Source organism: Athene noctua, chromosome 7, assembly GCF_965140245.1.
Source record: "Athene noctua chromosome 7, bAthNoc1.hap1.1, whole genome shotgun sequence".
Lineage (NCBI taxonomy): Eukaryota > Metazoa > Chordata > Aves > Strigiformes > Strigidae > Athene > Athene noctua.
The window spans coordinates 23,313,535-23,336,457 of NC_134043.1; the positions used below are offsets into that span (position 1 = coordinate 23,313,535).

The 22,923-nt window shown below is 37.1% G+C and overlaps 1 protein-coding gene across 2 annotated transcripts; it reads left to right on the plus strand.

Annotated features, from left to right (window-relative positions):
• Nucleotides 1-1,349: 1,349 nt before the first annotated feature.
• HAT1 (histone acetyltransferase 1) lies at nt 1,350-21,964 on the plus strand. Of its 2 annotated transcripts, none has more exons than XM_074911352.1 (11): nt 1,350-1,437; nt 2,628-2,699; nt 5,055-5,130; nt 6,822-6,942; nt 12,120-12,299; nt 12,527-12,648; nt 13,149-13,253; nt 13,590-13,696; nt 16,272-16,423; nt 17,720-17,836; nt 21,573-21,964. In XM_074911352.1, exons 1-11 carry the CDS (start codon nt 1,431-1,433, stop codon nt 21,738-21,740), a joined length of 1,227 nt encoding a protein of 408 aa, XP_074767453.1. In that variant the 5' UTR covers nt 1,350-1,430; the 3' UTR covers nt 21,741-21,964. The 2 variants fall into 2 exon arrangements, with proteins under 2 accessions (XP_074767453.1, XP_074767454.1); XM_074911353.1 differs by lacking the exon at nt 1,350-1,437 and adding an exon at nt 1,681-1,732.
• The last annotated feature ends 959 nt before the right edge of the window (nt 21,965-22,923 follow it).

Sequence of the window (22,923 nt, forward strand, 5' to 3'; positions counted from 1 at the left end):
CTTGAGGGTCAGGAAGGCTGTACCTGTTGATAGCAAGTGCTGAAAACTGTTTATAGACTGATAACTCTGGCACCGTGGCTGCGAAGTGGTAGTAGCCCTGTGTTTCAAACAAAGCACAAAGTAACTCTGCCTGGAATACGGTGGCTTCTGGCAGGCTCTCATAATACTTTAGCAGTAGAGCATACTGACTTTTACTTTATACCTCAAAATGAGAAACATGCAGGCCACAGCCTCAAGAAAGGAAAATGTATACTTTGGACAGTTCAATCACAGTAAGTGCTTACAAACCCAGTGTTAATGCATGTTTTGTCTTGCTGTACTATGTCAAGGGGCCAACAAGATCTCCTTTACTACATGTCACTGGAAAACATGAAGAAAAGGGCAGCTTCTGCTATACCTCAGATGACAAACACAGTGAGATATAAAACTACAACATAGTAATGGGAGTTTACAATGGTAGTCATGAAACAATGACTCACATCTCTTCCGTTTAAAACAACTAATTTGCTCTAGAAAGCAGAACTTTTTTTGGCTACTGGTCAACAAAAACTTCCTGAAGATAATTGGGAGTTCCCACGGTATATGCCTATGAACCAGCTGACAGCAGGAACAGTTTCACTAGAAATCTGCCTATTTGTTAAGTATTTGGCCACTGAACCATCTTGTTCATCAAATTCATATACATACTAGTTGCAGGGTATCTCTGCACCAGAAAACAGGTCCTTAAGATCTCCACAGTCTTTCCAGCAGCAGCCGTAACAAGTGGTTCAGCACATGGCTTTCTTTTTAATAGAGTAATGAAGCTCTATTTTTTTTTTATTTCTCAGTTGGGAGCGTAACAGTGAGTCATGAGGGCTCTCTGTGAAGGAAGCGGGGAAGTATCAGAAGTTGCTCTGCCCGCCCCAAAGCGGCAAGGGAAGATGCTGTATTTCAGGCCTCTTCACAATTTCCTTGTATCACTTCACGTTCGATACAGCCCCCGAGCGTGGGCCGGGTGAAGCTGCCCAGGTCCAGCGCGCTCTGCGGGGACGGCACTCCAGCACCTGGGAGAAAAGCGGAGGTGCGGGACCGGCCGGGGCCGGGGCCGGGGCCGGGGCCTCCCTCTCGCTGCCAGGACAGGTGCGAAGCGGCGGCGGGCAGCGCTGCGCATGTGCGCCGGTCCGGCCGAGTTAGGGCGGGCTCCCGGGGGCGGCTCCCTGGGGGCGGGGCTATGCAAACAAGCGAGCGCGAGGATGAGCTTCCTAGAGGCTCCCGGCGGGGCGGCGCAGGGCATGCGCGCGGGCTCCGCGCCTCGCTCAGTGCCGGTATTGGCTCCTCGCTGCCGCTTCGGCGGGCGGAAGCGGAAGCGTGTGCGCTCACTTCCGGTGAGTGGGCGCGCGGGTTGATTCGTTCTGCCCGGGTGATTCGGTCGCCGCCGCCGCTCCTCGGAAATGGCGGGTAAGCCCCCCGGCCCGGTCTGTCCTGTGCTGCCCGCCAGCGCTCCGAGGGCTGCCAGGGCCCGCCCTGCCACCCTGGCCGCGGAGGGGGGCGGTGGCTTGGCCGCTTGCGGGGGCAGGTCTGGGTGCTGCTGGCGGCTGCCTGTGAGGGGGCGTGGGGCCCGGGGCGGCCGGCCCTGACCGCCTCTGCCGGGCCCGTGGGCGCCGGCGAGGTCCCGCTGCCGCATGCTCTGTAGCTGCGACGGGGGGCAAGGAAGCGGCGTGGGAGTTCGGGGCGGCCGCGGCGAGGCCAGCGGGTGAGGGTGCCGGTGAGGGCTGACCGCGGTGAGCTCGGGCGTCTGGGGAATGGGGCGTCGGGGCGGGGAGCCCGGCCAACTTTCCGAGCCCCTGCTACTATGGGCGTGCTGCTGCTGGGCAGGCAGGCGCCCACGACTCACGGTCTCTATGCTTAGCAGTAGTAAACCAGAGTGTATCTCCATGTCCACTAGTTTAGTGGGGGTGGGGAGGGGATAAAAAACCCAAGCTTGTTTTTACTTAGTTTACTATCTGAAGTTAGAGAAGGAACTTTCTGATGAGGCTTCTAGAACGAAAGGTGACCTGGATCTGTAAAGCACTTGAAAAATACCGTGATAAGTGAAACATGTCTTATGTGCTGGGTTATGCTTTGAAGAACAGATTAGACACAACTTGTTTTTTTCTTTTGCATCTGTTCTGGAAGAAAAGTGGTAACTAGATAATTGCTGGTGGTATATATGCCACTATAGTTCGCTAACACCTGTTTGTGGAAATTACTTAATGGAAGCACTTGAAATGCCCTGAAACATTTTACTTAACATGTTCTTTCGTAAAAGAAGCTTGTCTAAAGCTTTCAAATATGTTTTATTGATAATGACTTAGAACGTTTAAATATTTTTACTGTAATGCCCTTCGTTCTCAGAAAGTAGGAAGAGAGACACTTGGGGTCTGTTTTCTAGTTCCAGAAAAGTGTTTGAGATAAACCTCTATATTCCTTTTACACATTGTAGCAAACCGTAGCTTTTTTTAACCATCTTGTTCAGTGGTTTTGTGGGGGGTGTGTGTGTGTGTGTGTTCCGGTTTTGAGAAACTTTTCCTGATTCTTTCTAAATATGTTGAGTGATAGTGACACATAGATTGTACACCTCTTAACTCTTTAAAAAATCTTTTCTTCAGGACTTACTGCTATGGAGAAGAAGCTGGCTGAATACAAATGTAATACAAATGAAGCAATTAAGCTGAAACTAGGTAATGTCACTTTATTGTGCGTTTGATACTGGAATATTTTAGTACCTTCTTAAGAAGCTTCCTTGTACTTAAATCTCAGGTTTTAATATGTACTTACTAATGTAAGTATACAAACACAAGAATAGGAATACATAGTCTAGCTTTGCTAAAGTACAGCTATAGAAATTCAGTCCTGAATTATCTACATAATAATGTCAGCATGTTACTGGAGTGCATGTTAGAGTTCATTGGAATTATATCTTATTTTCTCGAAGTATTCAATATGTTCTTTTAGTTTCCCTTTTCTATAATCCTTACACTATGGTACAGTCCTAAGTATGTGTTGTCTTTATGGTGACCATAGCAATAGAACTCATTTCTTTAGGGTTACAAATATCTTATTATATTTTTTGTAACATATTTCCTCTTTGAGGGGGGGAAAAAAAGATAAAAACAAGAAAAAAGACTGCAAAGTGTTGTTGGGTTGGGCTGTTTGCAGCCCTCCTCCCTCTGCCCTGGGGATTACACAAGACATTTTAATGAAAACTGTTTAAAATCTGAATAGAAAAAAAAAATCAATCTTTTGAGAACTGTTTATTGCTCTCTAGCTAATTTTATTAATTGGATACCCAGAATACAAACAGAATTACTGAACTGTTGGTGGACTTGCTTATATATCTCAGATTTACATGCAGCAGTATATGGAATAAGTATATGAATAAGGTATCCCTATCTAAGTTTTAATCTTTACAGCCCTTCAGCAATTTGTTCCCTTGAGTAGTACAAATACCATAATTTGTTTAGAAAATAAAAGTAATGACCCTGTTAAGCGCTTTACAGAACTACTACTAGCAATCTGTTCCATATAGTTTAGTAACATTTTTAACACACAACCACCTTTGGCTTGTGAGCCAAGATGTCATTATAACCAAAATACATAAGTTTTTAAGCCACTGTAACTGTGAAGCATTTCTCTTTCTCTTAAACATTATTTCAAATAATGGTTTTATGACTAGATCTAATGTTTTGTTTTTCTCTTCCACCTTTCTAAAACAAAGGGAAAGAATGAGAGATAGTGACATCAGTTTTGTCTAGAAATCCAAGAAGCTACTACATCAAGTTTCAGGGAGACTGTGAGGGGGGTTTTAATTAAGGTACCATCTCAGCTAATAATTTTAACTTTTTTTTCTTTGAGAGTAGATGTTCCACATACAAATTATATTAAGAGATGAGAAGCTACAAAGTGTTAACCGTTTTAGAAAAAGCGCACATATTTCCCACATGCATATAAAAGCAGTCATACACTGTCCTTTTCAGGATCCTAATTTTTTCCATGGTGACAGTTCAGAATTGTTCTTTGGGTTTTGTTTTGTTTCTTTTTTGGTTTATTGTTTGGGGTGGGTTTTTTTAAACACTACTACTTTGCTTCAGATCTGTTGTGCTCTGAATTAAACCTAAACACAAGAGTTATATCCTTTACAACTGTAGTAATTTTTTAACTGCAAATACACAGAGGATGTTTAGGAATCAAGTTTTGCAGCCGTCTAAAATTTTTCCTAGAAAATTCTACTTTAATCTCTAATTTTACCCACGAATCATAAATGATATATTTTATGATGGAGGAACTCCTGTCACAATTGCTGTGGAGCAACTGCTGTAACTCCATAAGCATGAATAAAATGCTTGTTTGCCAAGTTACTGAGTTTGAGTAGGTTCCATTATAGTGAATATTTTTACATTACCAGAAAAGACCTTGTTTAATACTAGGCTTTGAGGAGAGGTAAAGAGTCAGGAAAAAAAAAAAATCACTACTTATTTTGGTAATATTGGTACAAGTACTGGTATAGTATTGGTGCAGTTGTTCTGTATATATCCATGCTGATTCTCCAAAACTTTTGACGTGAACATAAATGCACCTAAACATTTCTTTCCACTCATCACTCCATGAAGACCCCCTACAGTGAAATGTTCTCACCTGCATGTGGGAAAAGAATAGCAGAATGAGAAGGCAACATTGATTACATGATCGATCCAGCTTACTGTGGGAATATCCAGCTGGGCAATGTCCTCATTGTTCAAGATGAAGTTAAAGGCAGCAACATTTAGGAGAGATATATATGAAATATATACATGTATACATCTTTGTCAATTTCTCAGTTTTATTCTGCTTAATGTTTTGATCTCCTCAGATCAAATAACATGCATCTAAATTGCCCAAGATGTCTTTATTTCATTTGTATGCCAGCCTAACATAGGCTTGCAATTGAAGTTGTCTGACTCTGTAGTGGAAGAACGCATAAGCATCTAGCAGGGCATCTCTGGATAAACAAACTGAAGCTGATGACTTGGCTGTGTTCTTTTTTCTTTTACCCTCAGTTCGCTTTCCTGAGGATTTAGAGGATGACAACACAACGTTTAATCCAGAGTATAGCCATCAGGTGTTTGGAGACGAGTAAGTTGAAGTATCCAGAGTCAAATGAATAGGTCTGGAAGGGAAAAGCTGTTTCCAAATTGTTAGAAAGCAAGAAATCTTGCTGTGCCAAGCTAGTTTAAATGACACAGCAGTACTTCAATTTTATGACTGTATCTCATAAACAGTGACCTTGGTGCCTAGCTCATAGAGTTTGAGCCTGTAGTCACTTTATATGCTATTTTTAAGGTAGATTAGCAGAGAATGAAATACCTGATTTTGCTGTAAGAATTGTTTAATAAGTAGTGTTTAATAAGTTGTGTTCATGGCACTTCTCTAAGATTAAGAAAGAATTATCAATTCTTGATAATAACTTACATGGTAGTATGTACCAAAACCCCCAATGTCTCAAAACAGTATATCAATTTATTTTTTACTATTAAGTGGAATTTTTAGTGATTAAAACAGAAATCAAGTATTAACTTTAAACTCACATTGTTGGTTGTTCTAGATCATTGAATGTTAGCTGTATTAAATTCAGGGGTTTATTGTCTAATATGTACATTTGTAGCCAGCTAGACTTGCAAGGGTTACAGAACCTAGAAAAGTATTGTTTCTTTCTTTTCAGGTATGCTGACTTTAATGTTGTAGGGAAGTTAGTCACCCTGACCCTAGTGCTAAAGTGTCATCTAATATTTTCAGTAGAGTGATATTCAACAATCTGGCCATAGCTTAAAAAAACCCCAAAACCCACACTGCTAAGGAAAATCCACATGCATGTATCTCTGCTTCTTGAAGTAGTTAAGGTTTTTTTTAATTTCCTATCACTTCAAAATGCATTCAAAGTAATTCAGCTAGGATGAACTACCCATATTGTAATAAAATTACTTAACACTATTACACATCTACTGCAGCTATCATTGACAATAATTAGAAATGGGAGAACTCTCCAATCTGTCAGTATAACTAACAAGGAAATCCTTGTTCTGGCACTTCAAATTTTAAATTATAAATGTGCTACCATAAAAGAAAAAAAAGTTAAAAGAATTTTAGCTATGCATTAAAATAACAGAAAAGGAATCTGTTTCTTTGTGAACATTACCATTTTTTAATTGAAAAGAAATTCTCTATACTTCCCAACAGTATACATTCAGGCAACTCAGTATTTTCAAAGTGTAAACAAGGCTTTTGTATTCCATACCTTTCTTTTGCATTTACTCCATTCTAGTTAGATTGGATAACTATATAGAAACTGTCCACCAAAACCACACTTATTGCTATGACTGGTTATCTGTCTGTGTGTTATACAGTATAAATTGCAGTAATGTATTCCAAAATATTTTATGACACTGCAAAGTAAGTTGTAATAAATGTTACTGATCAGTCACTATAAATAAATGTTAATGAGTCTAAGATACTGAAAACCATAAATGCAGTATTAGCTATTTCAGGTATTCTTTCTTGAGCTGTCACAGTAAGGGCATAGACACTGCCTTACTGAGTTCAGGAACATGTTCTGTTTTTCCACTAGAGGAGCAAAATAACTAGAAGTAGTGTAAGGCATTACCTCTGTCTAGACAGCACACATCCAGTTTGATTGCCTCTTCCTATTAGGAAGCTCAGTATACCTCACTGGGAAAGATGTGAACTTCAAAGCATGTTAAGTGAAAGCCCTGTGATGTGAATGTTTTGCTGTGTATAGAGTTCCTGATTGTTCTTTTTTCCTTCCTCAGTGAAGTTGCTTTTGGCTACAAGGGACTGAAGATCCTCTTGTACTATATCGCTGGTAACCTGTCAACGCTCTTCCGCATTGAGTATACATCTAAAGTTAATGAAAAGTTTGACTGTGTGGAGGTAAAGACAGAACCAGACCTGCACTTAAAATATTATTGAGAAGGTTTAGTTGAGATATGGATAAGTATTCTAGGTTTACTAGTTGCCCACCCAAATACGATTTACATTAAAAGCAAACAAACGATGCTTCCTGTTTTGCTAAGCTGAAAAGCTTTCAACTTCATCTATACATTTTCCCATTGTTCCTCCTTTGACTGCAGTAATATCAAAACTGTCAAACATGAGGTGCTAATACAAAAGCCAGTTCTGCCAAAAACTGTCATAATTTAGCACATCTGTATTTTCATGTTAACTGTCTCCAGGAAGAGGGCTAGCACTGGTGGGTTTTTATATATTGAAGAGAATTCAGTAAGAAGAAAAGGGACATTTCTGTAAACACTTTGTGAGGTAGGATACTTGACTGTTGAAAACAAGTAAGGCAGAAACAATGAGAAAAAAGTCGTGTGTGCTTTATGCCTTACTTAAAGGAATATAATAATGCCATTACCTGCAAGATGTTTTGTTTGGGGATTTGGGGGGGTTTCTTAGCCTTTTCTCTTTTTGCTTACAGGTTTTCCAAGCTTGTAGAATACTTGTAGAAAAGCTTTTTTTTTCCTGCCTATACAATCTCAGAATATTTTTGAGATAACCCCACAAAAGCTAAGCTAATCAGTCTTTCAGCCGACTTGAAGAAAGGTATATGGAACTTAGAAATAGGAATAAAATACCTTCTTAACAATGTTTTAAACTGTTAAATACTTGTATAAGTACCTGTACAGATATTTAGAAATACTCAGATTTTGGAGTGGTCTCTGCATTGAGAAAGCTTAGTATCATCTGAGTTTTACTTAGCTATAATGAAGAAAAAGTTGAGTTGATATCTCTCCAAAACAGCTATTGATATGGTTATTGATGAATCTTCATAATACTCTGTAGTGTGAAATGACTATATGTTTGCACTGGCTTCAAATTACTCTACCTGAGAAGCTTTTTTTTAAAAAAAAAAAGTGAACAACTTTATGACTTCAAGGTGTATTTTAAGTTTCTAGTTTCAAATTCATCAGAGTTTTAAGTGTTTTCAAGGAAAGGCCTATTGTAAAGGAAAAACCATTGGAATTACTTTTTTAAATGACTTTTAAAGATTTGCCCTTGTGTTGTATTAGAATATACTTAGTTCAACAGGCTAAATGTCTGGACATGTCTGAAATACTTTTGAGACTAGAGCAATGCATCTTAGGAGTGAAAGGTCATGCTCTTCAGTTTTTTAGAAATAAGGAAAAAAGGAAAGCCTGTTGGCAAAGTAGTAATCGTACTAAAATGAAACAGTCCAAGCTTTCACCAATATAACTTCAAAATCATGTCACAACAGGATGTGGACTATCTGCCATGCATGACTGTGAATAGATATTTAGGAAAGGACAGCCATTTCTGCCTTTTGACATAACTGTTACAAGAGAGAACTTAGTTTTATTACTCTGCAAATTTATTCAAAGTTTAAGATTTTTTTAGTCTAAATACCCACACAAGCCCATTCAACAGCAGGTGGTTTTATTCTGTGATATTGTTTGGTTCCATTATTGCTAAAGCAGCTGCTACAATGTCTGCTAGGGACTGACAGAAATATTCATCCCAACACCACTATTTTTTTTTTCTCTAAGGTCTTTTCAAATATGAGGTAAAAGATAAGATCCTGAAATGTCAAGAGCCAAAACTCCGGTCTTTATCATCTTAATATAATCTCCCTAAAGATGGATCTAAACCATGTTAGCAAGGAAGGCTCAGGAAAGTCTGATTATGTTTTGAACAGAAGTTGGCACTTCATTTAATGAAAACAGACAGAATTTATCCCTTGGGTGGAGTTGATTCTTTCAAATATCTGAAGAGAGGCTGCTTTCTTCCTAGTGTAAATATTAATAACGTTGACCTGCAAATTGCTTGCTGTGTTGAGATTTGCAGCTGTTCAAGTATCTTCCTTTTCATCTGCATTTTATGATGGGGTGGGGGAAGGTTTTTCACTAACCTCTGAAACAGTCTTTACTATAAATGTATTTATCTTGCTTTGCAGCTGGTCAAATACATTTGCTTTACAGAAATGTTAATGAAAAAGTGTAATTTTAATATTGGGCATTCCTTTTTTTAAGTAATACTACTGATCATGCCATTGCTCCCCACTATATAATACATATAATTGTTAGAGAAATTCAGCTTTCAGATATGTTTCTATAATTATTTTAAGTCACTTTGAAACAGCATCTACATGGTATACAAATGTTTTAACTGCTTGTTAGTACAAGAATAATCTCTGTTAATATTATCCAGAGTCAAATGCAGCCTACAAAGAGACACTGCCTACTTAAGCAGTCCTACTGCAAATCAAGTTTAGTTACAAGCCTATGCCAGATATCCCATCATCACCTCACATGATTCTGATTACAAAGGTAATACATTACAGGCAGTAATTCTGTGAACTATAAGCTCAACAACTCTTGGCTGACTTCATTCAGGTTTTTGCACGCTATGTTGTAAGTGGCTTTGCCTATGTTTAACACTGCTGCTGTAGTCAACTGAATTGTTTTTCTGAAGAGAATGTGTGTCATTGTGTGCATCTATGCCAGTTGTAAGATATGAGTGCCTTGCTCTGATAAAAGAATTAATCTCTCACCAATATCAAAGGACTACATAAGGGAAAGGCAATAAACAGATTTTGGTAACTCCTTGGATTATGAGCACCTCAGAGAGAAGTGTTTGGAAAGGGCCTGCTAAGTAATGGATGTTTCCATTAGAAAGTACAGGTATTAATGAAACAAATTATTTGTATACTGTTGATATTTCAAGATTCCAGTATTCTATGACTTAATAGCTGGAAATTGGATCACTTAAATTTATGCTACCACTCAAACTGAGGATTCTGGGATTTCCTCTGTAAGAAAGGGAGATCTTGTTAAAACCCTAAAAGTAACTGAGAAATATAGTTTAAGACAAGAAACTGTCAGACCCATTTCAAGGGGAGAGAAATTTTAGGAGACAGTAGGTAAAAATATGTTGTCATATAGAACTAAGAAGGATTTTTTCTACGGCTTTATAAGCAAGGCCTGTGTTCTTATGATTTAATTCTTTCTGTTTTATGGAAAACAAGATATTTTTGTGGTCAGAGCCAGTGATGGATGTGTTATGTCACATGCTTTCAGCAGGTGAAAGTTTGTCTTCCTTCTTGCCACTAATGAAGAAACTTATAAATGTGAGGGGAGCGAAATTAAATATTATTTGTATAATCATCCGGTATATTCATCCTTTTTAGATATCTCCCACATAGTCTGAATTATTGATCTGATGCTTGTAAGTGTTGTTTTAATTCAAGATATTTTTTGTATGCCTTTTTCAGATATATAAGATGAAAGCTGTGGTTTCTTACAGCTTTGTCAGCACTGCAGACTTAAGATCTGTGTAAACAATGCACTTGCGCAGTTCTTTTTTTAAAAAAAACCTGTTCCATACAAATAATTTTTCGTTTTATAATTCATTGATTCTGAAAAAATGCTGATTTTTTTTTGTAATGTCATTAAATCAGTGTTAAGAAAATATATTTAATATTGTTTTAAAAATAGCAGAGTTTCCAATAAATGTCTCCTTTGTTTTGAGAACGAAATGGATGTAAAGATTGTATGCATTTTAACTGGGTTCTTAAACCATGTATTGCAGAGCTATATTTTAACTGCTTAATAGCTCTCTCTACAAATATAAATATAAATGTTGGTAGTACCAAACCATTAAGAATAAAACTTGTTTGTGCTGAACTACATCCATCTTTCTCTACACTAAAAATGTAACTGAATGATAAAGTGCTATTCATTTGCAGGTGCATTGCTTCTACTTAAGGGACTGTGGTTGAAAGGACAGGAATTAGTAGCATGTTGTATTAGCCTTTTGTAGTGTATTTTGTTCTAAGCATCTTAATTTCCCTGTTTTGAATGCTAAGTAGCAAGGGTCTTGGTTTTGAACTAATACCCATCATGCATGTAAACGGTGTGAAAGAGCTGCTTAGTAAGTTAACACAAAGTGTTCTTGTGTAAGTCCTTGTGGAAATAGATACAATACAAACATTACAGCTGAACTCACGGCAAACTCCATTAAGTAAAAACCTGGATTCATTGTCCAGAGGAAAGTTTGAATTGAATGTAAGCTCATTTTGTTGAATGTAATGTCAGGCTTTTAGGGGTTGTATTGAGGAGTACGGTTTTGTTAAGTTGAGACCAATTCATTAAGTTTTATTGCCTGGTGAGAAGCAGTAATACGTTATTGTGAAAGTTCATCAAATATTCATGGTTAAAAAGAAGTAGTAAATGTATTCAATCAAGTGGTCTTTTTGGGGTCTGAAAAGGATTATGAAGTCTGCTCAGCTGATAGTCTCTAACTTTCATTTTGGTTATCTGAAAAGAGTAATTTTCATGTCTAATTTGATTTTGGTATCAGAATATTTTGCCTTCCCCAGTATGTTAGACTACAGATCAGATTTGTTGACAGTATCCTTAAATTATTTTTTTTAAATTATCTTCTGTCAAACTCTGTTTTCAAAATATTCTTTGGTTAGAATGCAGGATGTTGTCTTCTGAGTTTGTAATTTGTTTTGCAGCTGATCCTACAGGCAGGCATTTCAAGCAGGAGACATAAGAATGCAAGAGTCTGCTAGCTGTCACTTCCCTGTTTAGGAGCTACCATTGCTGGTCTTTGTCCCTTTTCCTCCACTTAATTCTGCACCAGCTAACACCTCTTGTAAGCTGTTTGTTTGGGAACCTGAGTTTCACAAGGCTGAGTAGCGTAGTCTTGGAGAATTGCTGGCTGGAAAGTCTTAGCTTCTGAATATGCTGCACTTTCAGAATAGCCATCAACGTTCTTAGGTTTTACTTGAAAAAATGTAACAGTCTCTAAACATAAAAGTGCTCATGAACCTCCGCTGTAACTATGAGCTTTTTGATGCTTACAGTGGCTGGACTGTGACCTTTCTGGATCTTGTCAGTGCAGTTCCTTTACTTGCTGGAAGTTCACTACTGAACAACAGGAATGCTTGCTTTTTCTCTTTTTTAAAAAATTACTGTTAGGCCATAGCATCACTCCTATATCCATTTCTTATAGCACAATAGTGACATCAATGTTGTCTTTTGCTAATCTTCCACTGATCCTCCCCCTTTCGTAATCTCCAGGCAGACGATGTTGAAAGTAAAATTAGAGAAATCGTTCCTCCTGGTTTTTGCACAAACACGGATGACTTTGTGTGTCTTCTGGAGAAGGAGGTCAACTTCAGGCCCTTTGGAATGCTGCTACACACATACTCTGTCCATAACGAGGAAGCTGGTGAAGATATAACATACCAGATATACAAGGTATGAAAAATTGAACTTCTGCCTTTGAGCAACCAAATTAAATTTAATTTTGCAGTGATGCACTTGCAGCAATGTTTCAACTATAATTTATAAATACTATGATGTTACCATTTTATTTATAATTATAAACATTCTTTTTTTATATTGGAGAATTTAATTAGGTTTTGCTTTTTTTCCTCTTACATCTGCGATAGGTTTCACCTGACTTCTCCTGGCTTTTTCCCTAGGCTGACATGACATGTCCAGGCTTTCGAGAATATCATGAAAGGCTTCAGACATTCTTGATGTGGTTTATTGAAACTGCAAGCTTTATTGATGTAGATGATGAAAGATGGAACTACTTTCTAGTGTAAGTACAGTTCTAAAGCAACAGTAGACCTTATTACCTCCACAAAGCCTGCATTTTAATTGTGGCTAGCCAATTATTGGAGCAGTATAATGATATTTTTCCCAGGAAAGAAAAACCATTGTTTATGAGGCTTGAGTTTTCCTCCATTATGCTTTGGGAAAGCTTGAGAATAGAGCTGAATTAAATGCTGTTGTCCGTTAGAGCCCTGAATGTAGGCTTAAACAGTAAAATGAGCTTTGCCTGTGTTTTCTTTTACTTGCCACCTATTCATCTTTATAATAGGCAAGTGCACTGAAGTGCTGTAAAGAGGCCTGATTTATCCAAGTTGCTGCACACCAATTAAGTGAATTGTACATTCAGAACATAGCAGGTGTACCCATTGGGCCCTCACAGAGTAGCTTGCTGACACTGAAAATTCAGTTGGAGAATGGAAAAGAAAATGGACACTGCATGGGAGCGCGACTGTAATTGACCTGCTTGGCTTTCTGTTTTATCTGCAGATTTGAGAAGTATAATAAGGATGGAGCTACGCTCTTTGCGACCGTAGGCTACATGACAGTCTATAATTACTATGTGTACCCAGACAAAACCCGGCCACGTGTAAGGTAATTGGCGGTGTAACTCGTGCCTTGCCTTTTATTTCAGAAGAGGGAACTGCTGAAGTTCCCAATACTTGTTTATAATGGTGTTGATTTGTTTAAAAAAATCCCCATTATTAGCTGGCTATGCACTGATTTATTTCATTGTTCCCTTGAAGCGGAGGGAATCTCAAAACAAGTTTTGAATATTTAGCAATTTTATGACTCATTAAAAACTATATTTTAACATGAAGATTGCTACGTGTACTTGAACCTAAAATGAAGTAACATTTTGGTTTTAAGCCTTTACATTATAATGTTTGCAAATGAATGCATCTGAACTGAAAATTCCTCTGTCTGTAGCCAGATGCTGATCTTGCCACCATTCCAAGGAGAAGGCCATGGTGCTCAACTGCTTGAAACTGTTCATAGATACTATATGTCTTCTCCTACAGTACTTGATATAACAGGTTTGTGTTAAATTTTTAACTCTGTTCACCTGTTTAATAAGCAACTTGTAGCATTCACAGGTTGTTAGCCTGCAAACTAACTTCCATGTTCATTTGTCAGAATTAAATGGCCTTTTGAAGATTTAGCTTCAACTCAGTTCAGGATTAATAGTACCCTGGTTTACAGAAGAACTGTATATAATGTAGCTCCTTAAATCCTTTACTAAGAGAACAGCACACCAGGAAAATTCAATCCCTAGCATGAACGGATTACCAGCTAATTAGCCATTTTATTGTGAGATACACAGCTGAGTTTGCCAAGAGATCAAGCTTTGTCAAATTCCTTGTTCAACTTCTATTAGCCAAAACTCAAAACTGGGGAGGGTGGGACCAAACTAAAATAGCATATTAATATTAGAGTGCAAGCCAAAATTTTACAGACAGGAAAAATCTGTAGTGGATTTGTCCTCCAGGAATATGTACTGCTGGCTGAAGGCACCCATGGTATTAGATGCGTGTGCATAAATACCTAAAAATAAAAAAATATTGAGGAAATGGCGGAAGGGATTTATGTGCATAAGAAATATAGCACAACAAATGGCTACAAACATGACATCTGTCTTGTGGTTTCAAGTCCAGTATGGGAAGAAATGAAGTTCAAATATGTGACTTGACCATTCAGTTCCAGGTGCTGTCTCAGACCTCATCTTGGTTAGAAAGAACTCCCCCATTCCAATTATGTTCTCTTGTATTCTTTGCTTTCATAATGCATTGCTGCAGGATAGTCCTAACATAAAGTAATCCACCTCATAATTTTAATCCACTTCCAAGGAACCTAAGGAATTATAACTTCATTTATGCAACAGGAAATCACGTGCATAATGCATTTACTTTTTTTCCTTTTAATAGTACAAAGCTTTACATAGCTTTTATAGCTGAGGATAAATGAAGTCTTAACATGATACTACATAAATCATTACATGTTCATGGCATAGTGCCTTAAACACAGCGTTGTAGCAAACAGTAAATATGCACTGAAACAGATTTTAATTTCTTTATGGAATAAAGCAGGAGGAAGCTTGCAATATTCTACATGGCACTTAAGTTACGGAAATAAAGGCTTTTACAAAATAATTTATTGTCCTTTTTGAGGGGAAAATCAGGCTGGATAATCTTGATATGGCCAGGATATTTAGTTACATAGCATCTAAAGTAGTGAAATAAAGCCTTTAACCTTTCTGAAAAAGAAGAGATGAACATCTGCTTAACCTCTTTGAAAAAGAACTAATGCTTTTATTAAAAAAAAAAAAAAATACTTTGGAGTTTCACACTTACAACAGATATTTTATTCTTATTACTTGTCATCCTGCCACAAGCAAAATATGTGCTGGTAGTGCTTACTGTACAGAAACTGCCTTGTCTGTCTTTTAACTAACCTGAGCGAAAAGGAATGGAATCAATTAACTGTAGCACAGCTTCTCCCATCTCTCTTGCAGAAAAAGTGCTGTAAGGCTTGCAATACAAGATTAGGCCGCTCATGCATAAAACAGTTTAATTGATACAATCGTCATAAGCAGTCTCCCACCCAAAAGATAAATTGCCAGTTGCAGAGTGCTGCATATACACAGAAAAAACTTCTATCCCAGTTCTCCTTCTTGGTAACTTACTAGCTTTTGATCACCTTTAACTGCAGATTTCAACTATTTACAGTCACTGTCAAAAGCAAAGAAAACCACAGCTGGGATATAAGCTGTTTAGCAATAAATTCCACAATGCTAGTCCGTGGAAAAATGAATGGTGGTGGGGAAACATGACCCTGCTACTTACTTGTAGTAAGTCTGTCTAAACAATTAAGTAAGGAAGAAAGCAATATATTCACAATGTTGTAAGCATTTTCCTTCTACATAGTTCATAAGTTGGAATGAAGTTGCATGTGGAACTGTTTTGATCATCAAAACTAGTTCTCAACTGAGGTGTTTTTCCTAAAGCAACAGTTCTGATAGTTATGCTACCATTTTAAGCAAAAATGGAAGTAACCTGAAATTGTGATCAGTTTTTCCTTCTCTTTAATTTTGGATAAGCTTGTCCTTTGGGTCCTTGTACCTTTTCCTGTCTTCCTTACTAACAAAGACTGTAACTCGTGGTTAATATGTATCTTTGGCTAGTTTAGTTGTATACAGTAGGATAGTTTCACCAGTGTCTTTCAGCATAATTAGTTTATGTTTTAGTAGTTGTACCACTCTGTCAAATATAGAATAGATGGAACATGCAAGAAAAAGGGTTTATGCATAGACTAATTTTCTTTTCCCAAGGGGTTAAACTGGGTTAGCATGTGTATTGACAGTCTTATAAATGTGTATATGATACTGTGCAGTACTGCATACACAAAATAAAAAGTTTTTCTTTCTGCAAGCTCTTAAACGTTTACTGTCAAGCATCTAAAACATTGATGGCAGTACTTGCAGTTAACACAGTTGTTTATATAATGATGAATACTATATCTGCTTTTGTTTTCCGTAGTTCTTTGTAAGTACATACCAGAGAAGAGGAAACAAATAATGCTAATATTAACTACATGCTTTTTTATTCTTTCTAGCGGAAGATCCATCTGAAAACTATGTGAAGCTGAGAGACTTTGTTCTTGTAAAGCTCTGTCAAGATTTGCCTTGTTTCTCCCCAGGAAACTTAATGCAAGGTTTCAACCAAGAAATGGTGATGGAAGCTCAACAAAAACTGAAAATAAATAAGGTATTAAACCAGAATAGTTGTAGTTGGACATATTCGTATCAAACTAGTAGAATAACAGTTTAAACATTGAGATGGAGACTTGGGATTTACACACTCTGCCTTATTTCAGCAGGTTTTTAAGATGTAGCAGGAAGGGAGATAACTGGCTCGTGTTTTAGATGCTTTTTTAACCTGCTAATTCTGTTGATGTAATAAAGTTTGACATGGTTTCCATTTCTTTCAAGTATATTCATACAAAACAAGTGTTTTGGGAATGCAAAACACTGAAGTAGCAAACAACTGCTATTAAAGCAGCTATAAACACTTGAACAACTAAACAGTTAGATTATCAGCAAGTTTAATTGTTCAATTTAAGTGATTAAACTCACTAGTGAATATGGGAGTGAAAAGGCAGAGTTGCTTAATTAAAAATTTAGTTCAATGTGGTTTCATGAAAAATTTGAGGCTTGAAGGATGTAAAGCAATATACAAATGTGTTCATGAAAATGGTATAGCTTGTATAAGGAAACTCCCATCTGTAGCCTTCTATGCCTGATATGTTAAACTTGAAAGGATAAATAGGTTGGGTTTGGTGTTTTTGTTTTAACAGTATCTAAACATGTGCTAGTGTAGCAAACCAACCATCCTATTTTTGTTCTGTTGCTCAGAAAAAGAACAATTGGTCTTAAATTCTGCTTTCATAGAAATGCAACAGTTAGTAGTAATATAGTACCAATATGACTTTTTTTTCCTTCCCAGATGTGATACTGATTTGGGTTCCAAAAGCACTTTGGTTTTTCCATGTACTAATTCTTTCATTTTCTTCCCTAGTAAACAGAAAATTTTTGATACTGTTTTTTCATTCTAATATTTAGAACTTCCAGGGGGACTTATGAAGGGCATTAGGTATATGGAGATTATTAAAACCAGCAAAGTAGATACTGTTTAGTAAAATATTGCTTAATGTCATTCTAGTTCCAGTCCTTCCGTTCTTTGAAGTATTTTTGGACTCTGGCTTCTGAACTTTGTCTGCTCATTTACAGCAGGTCCTTGAAGCACCTCTACAGCTGGTGCAACATTTTGAGAGATCAGACACTGGCAGTGTGGAAGAAAATGGTTTTGAAGGAAAAACAAAAATGTTTATTCATCTAACCCACCAGATAGGAGAATGGGTTTGACAGAGGCTTTGTCCATGCCTCTTCCTGTCTTCCAATAAGCTGAGGAACTACTCTAACATTTCAGTATTTCTCCACTTTGAGTTCTATTGAGTGACCTCTTTATTCAGACATGGTTTTTATTCTCCTTTCTGTTCATTAGCAACACACAAGACGAGTTTATGAAATTCTCCGATTGCGTGCAACAGATATGGGTGATGCAGAACAGTCCAGAAGCTATCGGTTGGACATTAAAAGAAGACTGATTGGCCCCTATAAGGTGTATATGACTTAAGTATCATTTAATACTTATTTCAAGGCTAATTATACTTGATTTTACTTTCATTTCCATAAATGTAGTTGATGCCAATTATGTTGCCAATCAACTACTATTAGTTAAGCAGTGTTCAACTGACATGTATACAGATGCAGTCAACATCAATATATAGCAGTGCTGAAGATTCTATGCTTGTCTCCTGACTGTTTCCTGCCCAGTTCCAGCAGGAAGTTACTATTAAGTTACCTAACTACAAGTGGCATTATGCCCAGGTAGGCTTAAAGGGGAAAAACATGTCAGTTTCTTGAAAAATAGACAAGCCAAAAATTTGGAGAGGTAAATGCCATAATAAATTTACACCGCAGACTAGGCACAGTTTACATTCCTGTTCTATTTGTTAGTTAGGTCTTAACAAAGCAACTTGCTAGAAGTAATCAGCTATGTCAACATAGAACTTGGTGCAGATGGAATATAAAATTATTTTAGCAGTAAAATTCTAGCAAGTACTAAACTTAGCACAAAGTAATTTTCTTAGTTCCTAATAAGTATGCTTCTCAGGAATCTTCAGTATAGTTGGTTCTTGTTGCATAAACTGACCCTTTGAGATACAAATTTCTAAAAAAAAAAAAAATCCTAGTTGCTAATGGTATCAGTCTTTGCATTAAGAGTCAATAGACCATAAATAAATCTAGGTTTATTGGTATAACTAACATGTTAGCTACTGTCTTCAACTAAGTACTTGCTAAGTAAACCAAAACACTGTTGGAAAAGTTTCACAAAGTATGAGAAGTACCTTGATTAGCTTGCAAGCCTTCCTAAAGCAGCACCCTGTTAGACTGAAATAGCGAAACTTTGATTGTACTCATGTTGGACTTAAGGGAGCTGTTAGTAGAAAGGAAAACCCAGCACTGTATTAAATACTTGCCTGATCTGCAGATAACACCATGCCACGCTGAGTGGCAGGACCTGAATCAAAACACTTTCTATTCTCTTCCATGAGTGTTTTGTTTCATTTGCTAAATCTCACTCGGTGTCCACTATAAATAAGCTGAAAAAGTCATGGCCTAACAGGACTGTTACATGGTTTTAATTCATTCACTCTGCACTGAAGTCCTATAGGGGAAATCCAAAATTCCATGAGCAGCTTCAATTCTACTGCTTCGAGCAGTTGTTTCCACTTCAGTCTTTGCATACAATAAATGCACTAATAATGAACGGATTTTGTATTGCTGGATGGCAATATTGCTAATTCAGAATATTGCGTTACTTTTTCAGTTATTTCAATGAGGATTCAAAAGAATCCTTAAAGCAGCCACTGCATTTTACCTGAGTTTAAGTTTCATGTTCTGAAATGCAGCCATCTTGTTTATGGTAGTTCTGCAAGTTCTACAGCTTACTCATGCACTTATTTTAAACAGTATTTCCAATAAATTTTAGTCATGGTGCTGTTTTCAAAAACTTCACAACTACAATTAAACTAAATTTGAATATATATAGTAATTTTGAGCAAGGGAAAAGCAAATTCTAATAAAGAAACAGGAATATTACTGCATGCTCCAATGCTGGTATCAATTTTTTATGAAGCACTTGGTAGCTTCATTTGAACAGTGTTGTACAGATGTTGAATAATTCTAAATTGCTACTACTTTAATTTAGTAAAAATGGTATTGCATCTTACAGCTATTTCCCAGCTGACAGTAGCAGAAATAAAATTGTATGCAGAAAAAACCTGTAATACATCTATTCCCCTTGAAATTATCTCATTAGCAAGGAGGCTGTTGCTAAAAATACTGAGATTTTTATGTACATGGCACCACTAGATTGGAACGACTGATACAGCCAACTGTGTTCTCTGTATAAGTACTGCTAATACAGGAAGTAAAAGATATATCTTGGTGAAAAAGGCATCAATAGGCATCAATCTAAGGTAATTCAAAGACTGAGCAGCTTGTGAAATTTCAGTTTCACTGTGGCTTCTCCATTTGTGAAGAACTGTGCTTTTTATGCTCATTAGTGGAATGTGCTGGTAGACATGTCTTTGTTCTTCATGTCACCCCTTTTGGAAGTAAACACCGCTGCTGTTCTTAATCACAGTACTCTGTTTGGTTTTGCTACTTCAAGAGAATATACTTTTCTGCCCAGCCCAATAACTTGCTCCCAAAGGATCCTCTTGAAACTGCCCAGGTAAAATGTCACTGATTGCAGGTCTCAATTTTATGTACCTGGACATGCTGGTAGTATATCTGGAGGAAATGGATATTGAAACAACTGGTTACCTGAAACATGTAGAGGGAGTTTGCTTTTTACCTGGAATCTGGAACTTAGAGATGGCCTAACACTACAGTATTAGATGTAATGGGCATATAAAAGCTGACACCTTTTTTTTCAGAGCTAATATTCATGATCTTAGCAGATAGTCCTGTTAATTAAGCAGACTTTGAGCTCTAGAATAAGGAGGTTTCTGTTTTTCTCGTGACAAACTTGTTCAGAAGGTACTCATCTCTGTTCATTAGGGCTACTCATCATATCTTGATTATCTTACTCATTTTGACGAGATAGAGCTAACACAAATCTAAAATTTGAACAGCTGTGCTGCTTTTGACATCTTTCTACAAGGAACTATTTCTTGATTATTGGCCAGAAATGTACCTGGAGGCCATATCAGGACTCTGATACAGAACCTCATTTTCTGAACTGAACTTTGCCTGTCTATGGGATCTGTGGGAGACTATAAAAGCTTTTCTGATCTTACTCATTTACCAGTTTACTGTGGTCTCTACTTCTTCCTCCTGACCCTCAGCATCAATCATAGAAAGAAAACAAATTTTCCTTTGAGACATAAGTGTCAAATTAGAGTACAGAAGAGCTTTAATTTTGAGACTGATAGTAGAAGTAGAATAGTTTGGGAAAATTTTGTTGTTTTAACAAACTGTGATTCCATAGGCATTGCAAAGATTTATTGATAAGATGCCAGACATACATAATGCATATATTTCTCTTTTTTTAAATTAAATGTTGAATGACATTTTGCTTTTACAAAGTGAGGGAAGACTGAAGAACAGAAAGTAACTAAGGAACTGGGCAGTTCAGAAATAGGTATCGGCTGTATAAAAGTATACCTGGGGAAAGAAAAATCACCTCAAAATACTTATATGGTATTTTAACTGTTAAATACAAATGTGACACAGCAAATGGAACTCCTTATCTTTTTACTGTGCAAATATGTTTATGCTTGTAAATGATCTTACTGCATTTCAGTGCTGTTACTGCTAACCTATGGTAGCTTTTGACCAGGGACAAGTTCATTAAATGTTTTCTGTGTACAGGAGGCTTAAAATTAATTTTTGATAGTCAATTATGGGGAAATCAGTTGTCTGAACAGCCACATAGTGGGACACCAGTGTGATTAATGTCAGCATAGACCTAAATATCTTGGTCAATTTTTTTACAGTCTAGTTTTGCATGCCATGCATTTTCAGTACTAGAAGTACCATTAGACCCAATCTGTTTGGTCAAGAAAAAAACTTGAAACCATTTCTCACTTCACTGGTTCATTGGTAATGCAGAGACTGTGAGGCTTTAACAGAAAATATGTCCTAATCCAACACTATTAACTGTCTCTTTCTTGGGATTAGTGACATTTTTTAAAAAACTAGATACTGGAATTTAATAAACATAATGAAATACCATGTGTTTGATGATTGGTTGTTTTCAAACTACTATTTGTTTGATTGCATAGAAAAAGCAGAGAGAACTTGCCAAGATGAGAAGGTGTCTAAGACCAGAGGAGCTGACGAATCAGTTGAACCAAATAGACCTAAACATGCAACATGAACAGTTAGAAGAGAACTTCCAACAACTTGTTTCACATTACCGAAGAGTCCTAGAACGACTTGCACAAGCATGAGGATCCTGCCTGTATAGGAAACTTGCAAATTTCTATACAGTGTTGTAAAGCACATTCTTAATTGCCACTTAACTGCAAAAAATTTCATGTGACGTTTTAATCACATTAAAGGTGACTTGTGTTTCTGTGCATTTTGAATATTTTCTATTTTTGTTGTAGATTTTTAAATGTTGTACTTCAGGTTTGGGGGCACTTATTGCTGAAATAAACAATGTAGATTCTCAGATATAGTATTATTTCAATTGTATGAATTTTCTTTCACCCTTCTGTTTTGCCTTGAGACTTAATAGATACCTGTAGAGCAAGTTAATACATAAACTTAAGCAATATAAATATTGCACCTCTCTTAAATTTCTCCTGACTTGATCCTCCTCAGGCTTACTTGGGTCCTATTGTACAGTGTAGGGCCTGTGCACTCTTTGGTTCCGTGCCCGGTTCTGTGGTCTGGCTGACATGCTTCCTGAGTACAGGCTCTTTACTCTTTCTTAAAAGTGGATCCTGCTCCCAGAAGCCATCAGACCCATTCTATCTAAGCCTCTAAAGGGCCTTGAGCATGTTTTTCAAAGCCCCAGGTTTTCAGGTGGTTAGTTTTGGCAAAATACTTCACAGCTGGGGAAGGAGCCAAGACTTTGAAAGGACTCCAAAAGCACTTCTACTAGTGTAAGAAACATACAGATCTGTAGGAATCAAGTGCCTTTACATAGTTCCTCGACTATTCTGCTCTCCTTGACTTGAGGTTAGGTCTTAAATATCCTGTCTCTCCTTCCTTAAAAAGATAAATTACACTATATTTTCTTGTAGCTCTGGATTTTAGAGCTGTTTTGTTTTGACTTGTAATCAAGAGGACTTAATCTGAATAAGGATCATTGAGAGCTATTAACCATGTTTCATGGTCCTAGAGGTCAATTCAGGTCCAGCTTTCAAAACTGGACTCTGTGGATTGCTAGTGCTGTACTACCATCTGATATCTTGTGGGGAAAAAGTAATATTTTCCAAATGTTTCAAGACTCCTGTAGAATTTTTTTTTATTAAATTATTTTTTAAAACTTCAATTATTTTGGCTGGGAAATCTTGTCTGTATCAATGTCATTCATCTACTGTAGTATCCAAATCTATTGTACTCAATTTTTAAAAAAAACCTCTCCTGATTGTAGTAGTAAGCCTGAAGGTAAACTGGGATTTG

Coding starts and splice junctions, on each gene's coding strand:
- HAT1 (XM_074911352.1), top strand. Junction 13,697..16,271: donor TACAGTACTTGATATAACAG/GTTTGTGTTAAA, acceptor TATTCTTTCTAG/CGGAAGATCCATCTGAAAAC. Junction 16,424..17,719: donor AAAAACTGAAAATAAATAAG/GTATTAAACCAG, acceptor TCTGTTCATTAG/CAACACACAAGACGAGTTTA.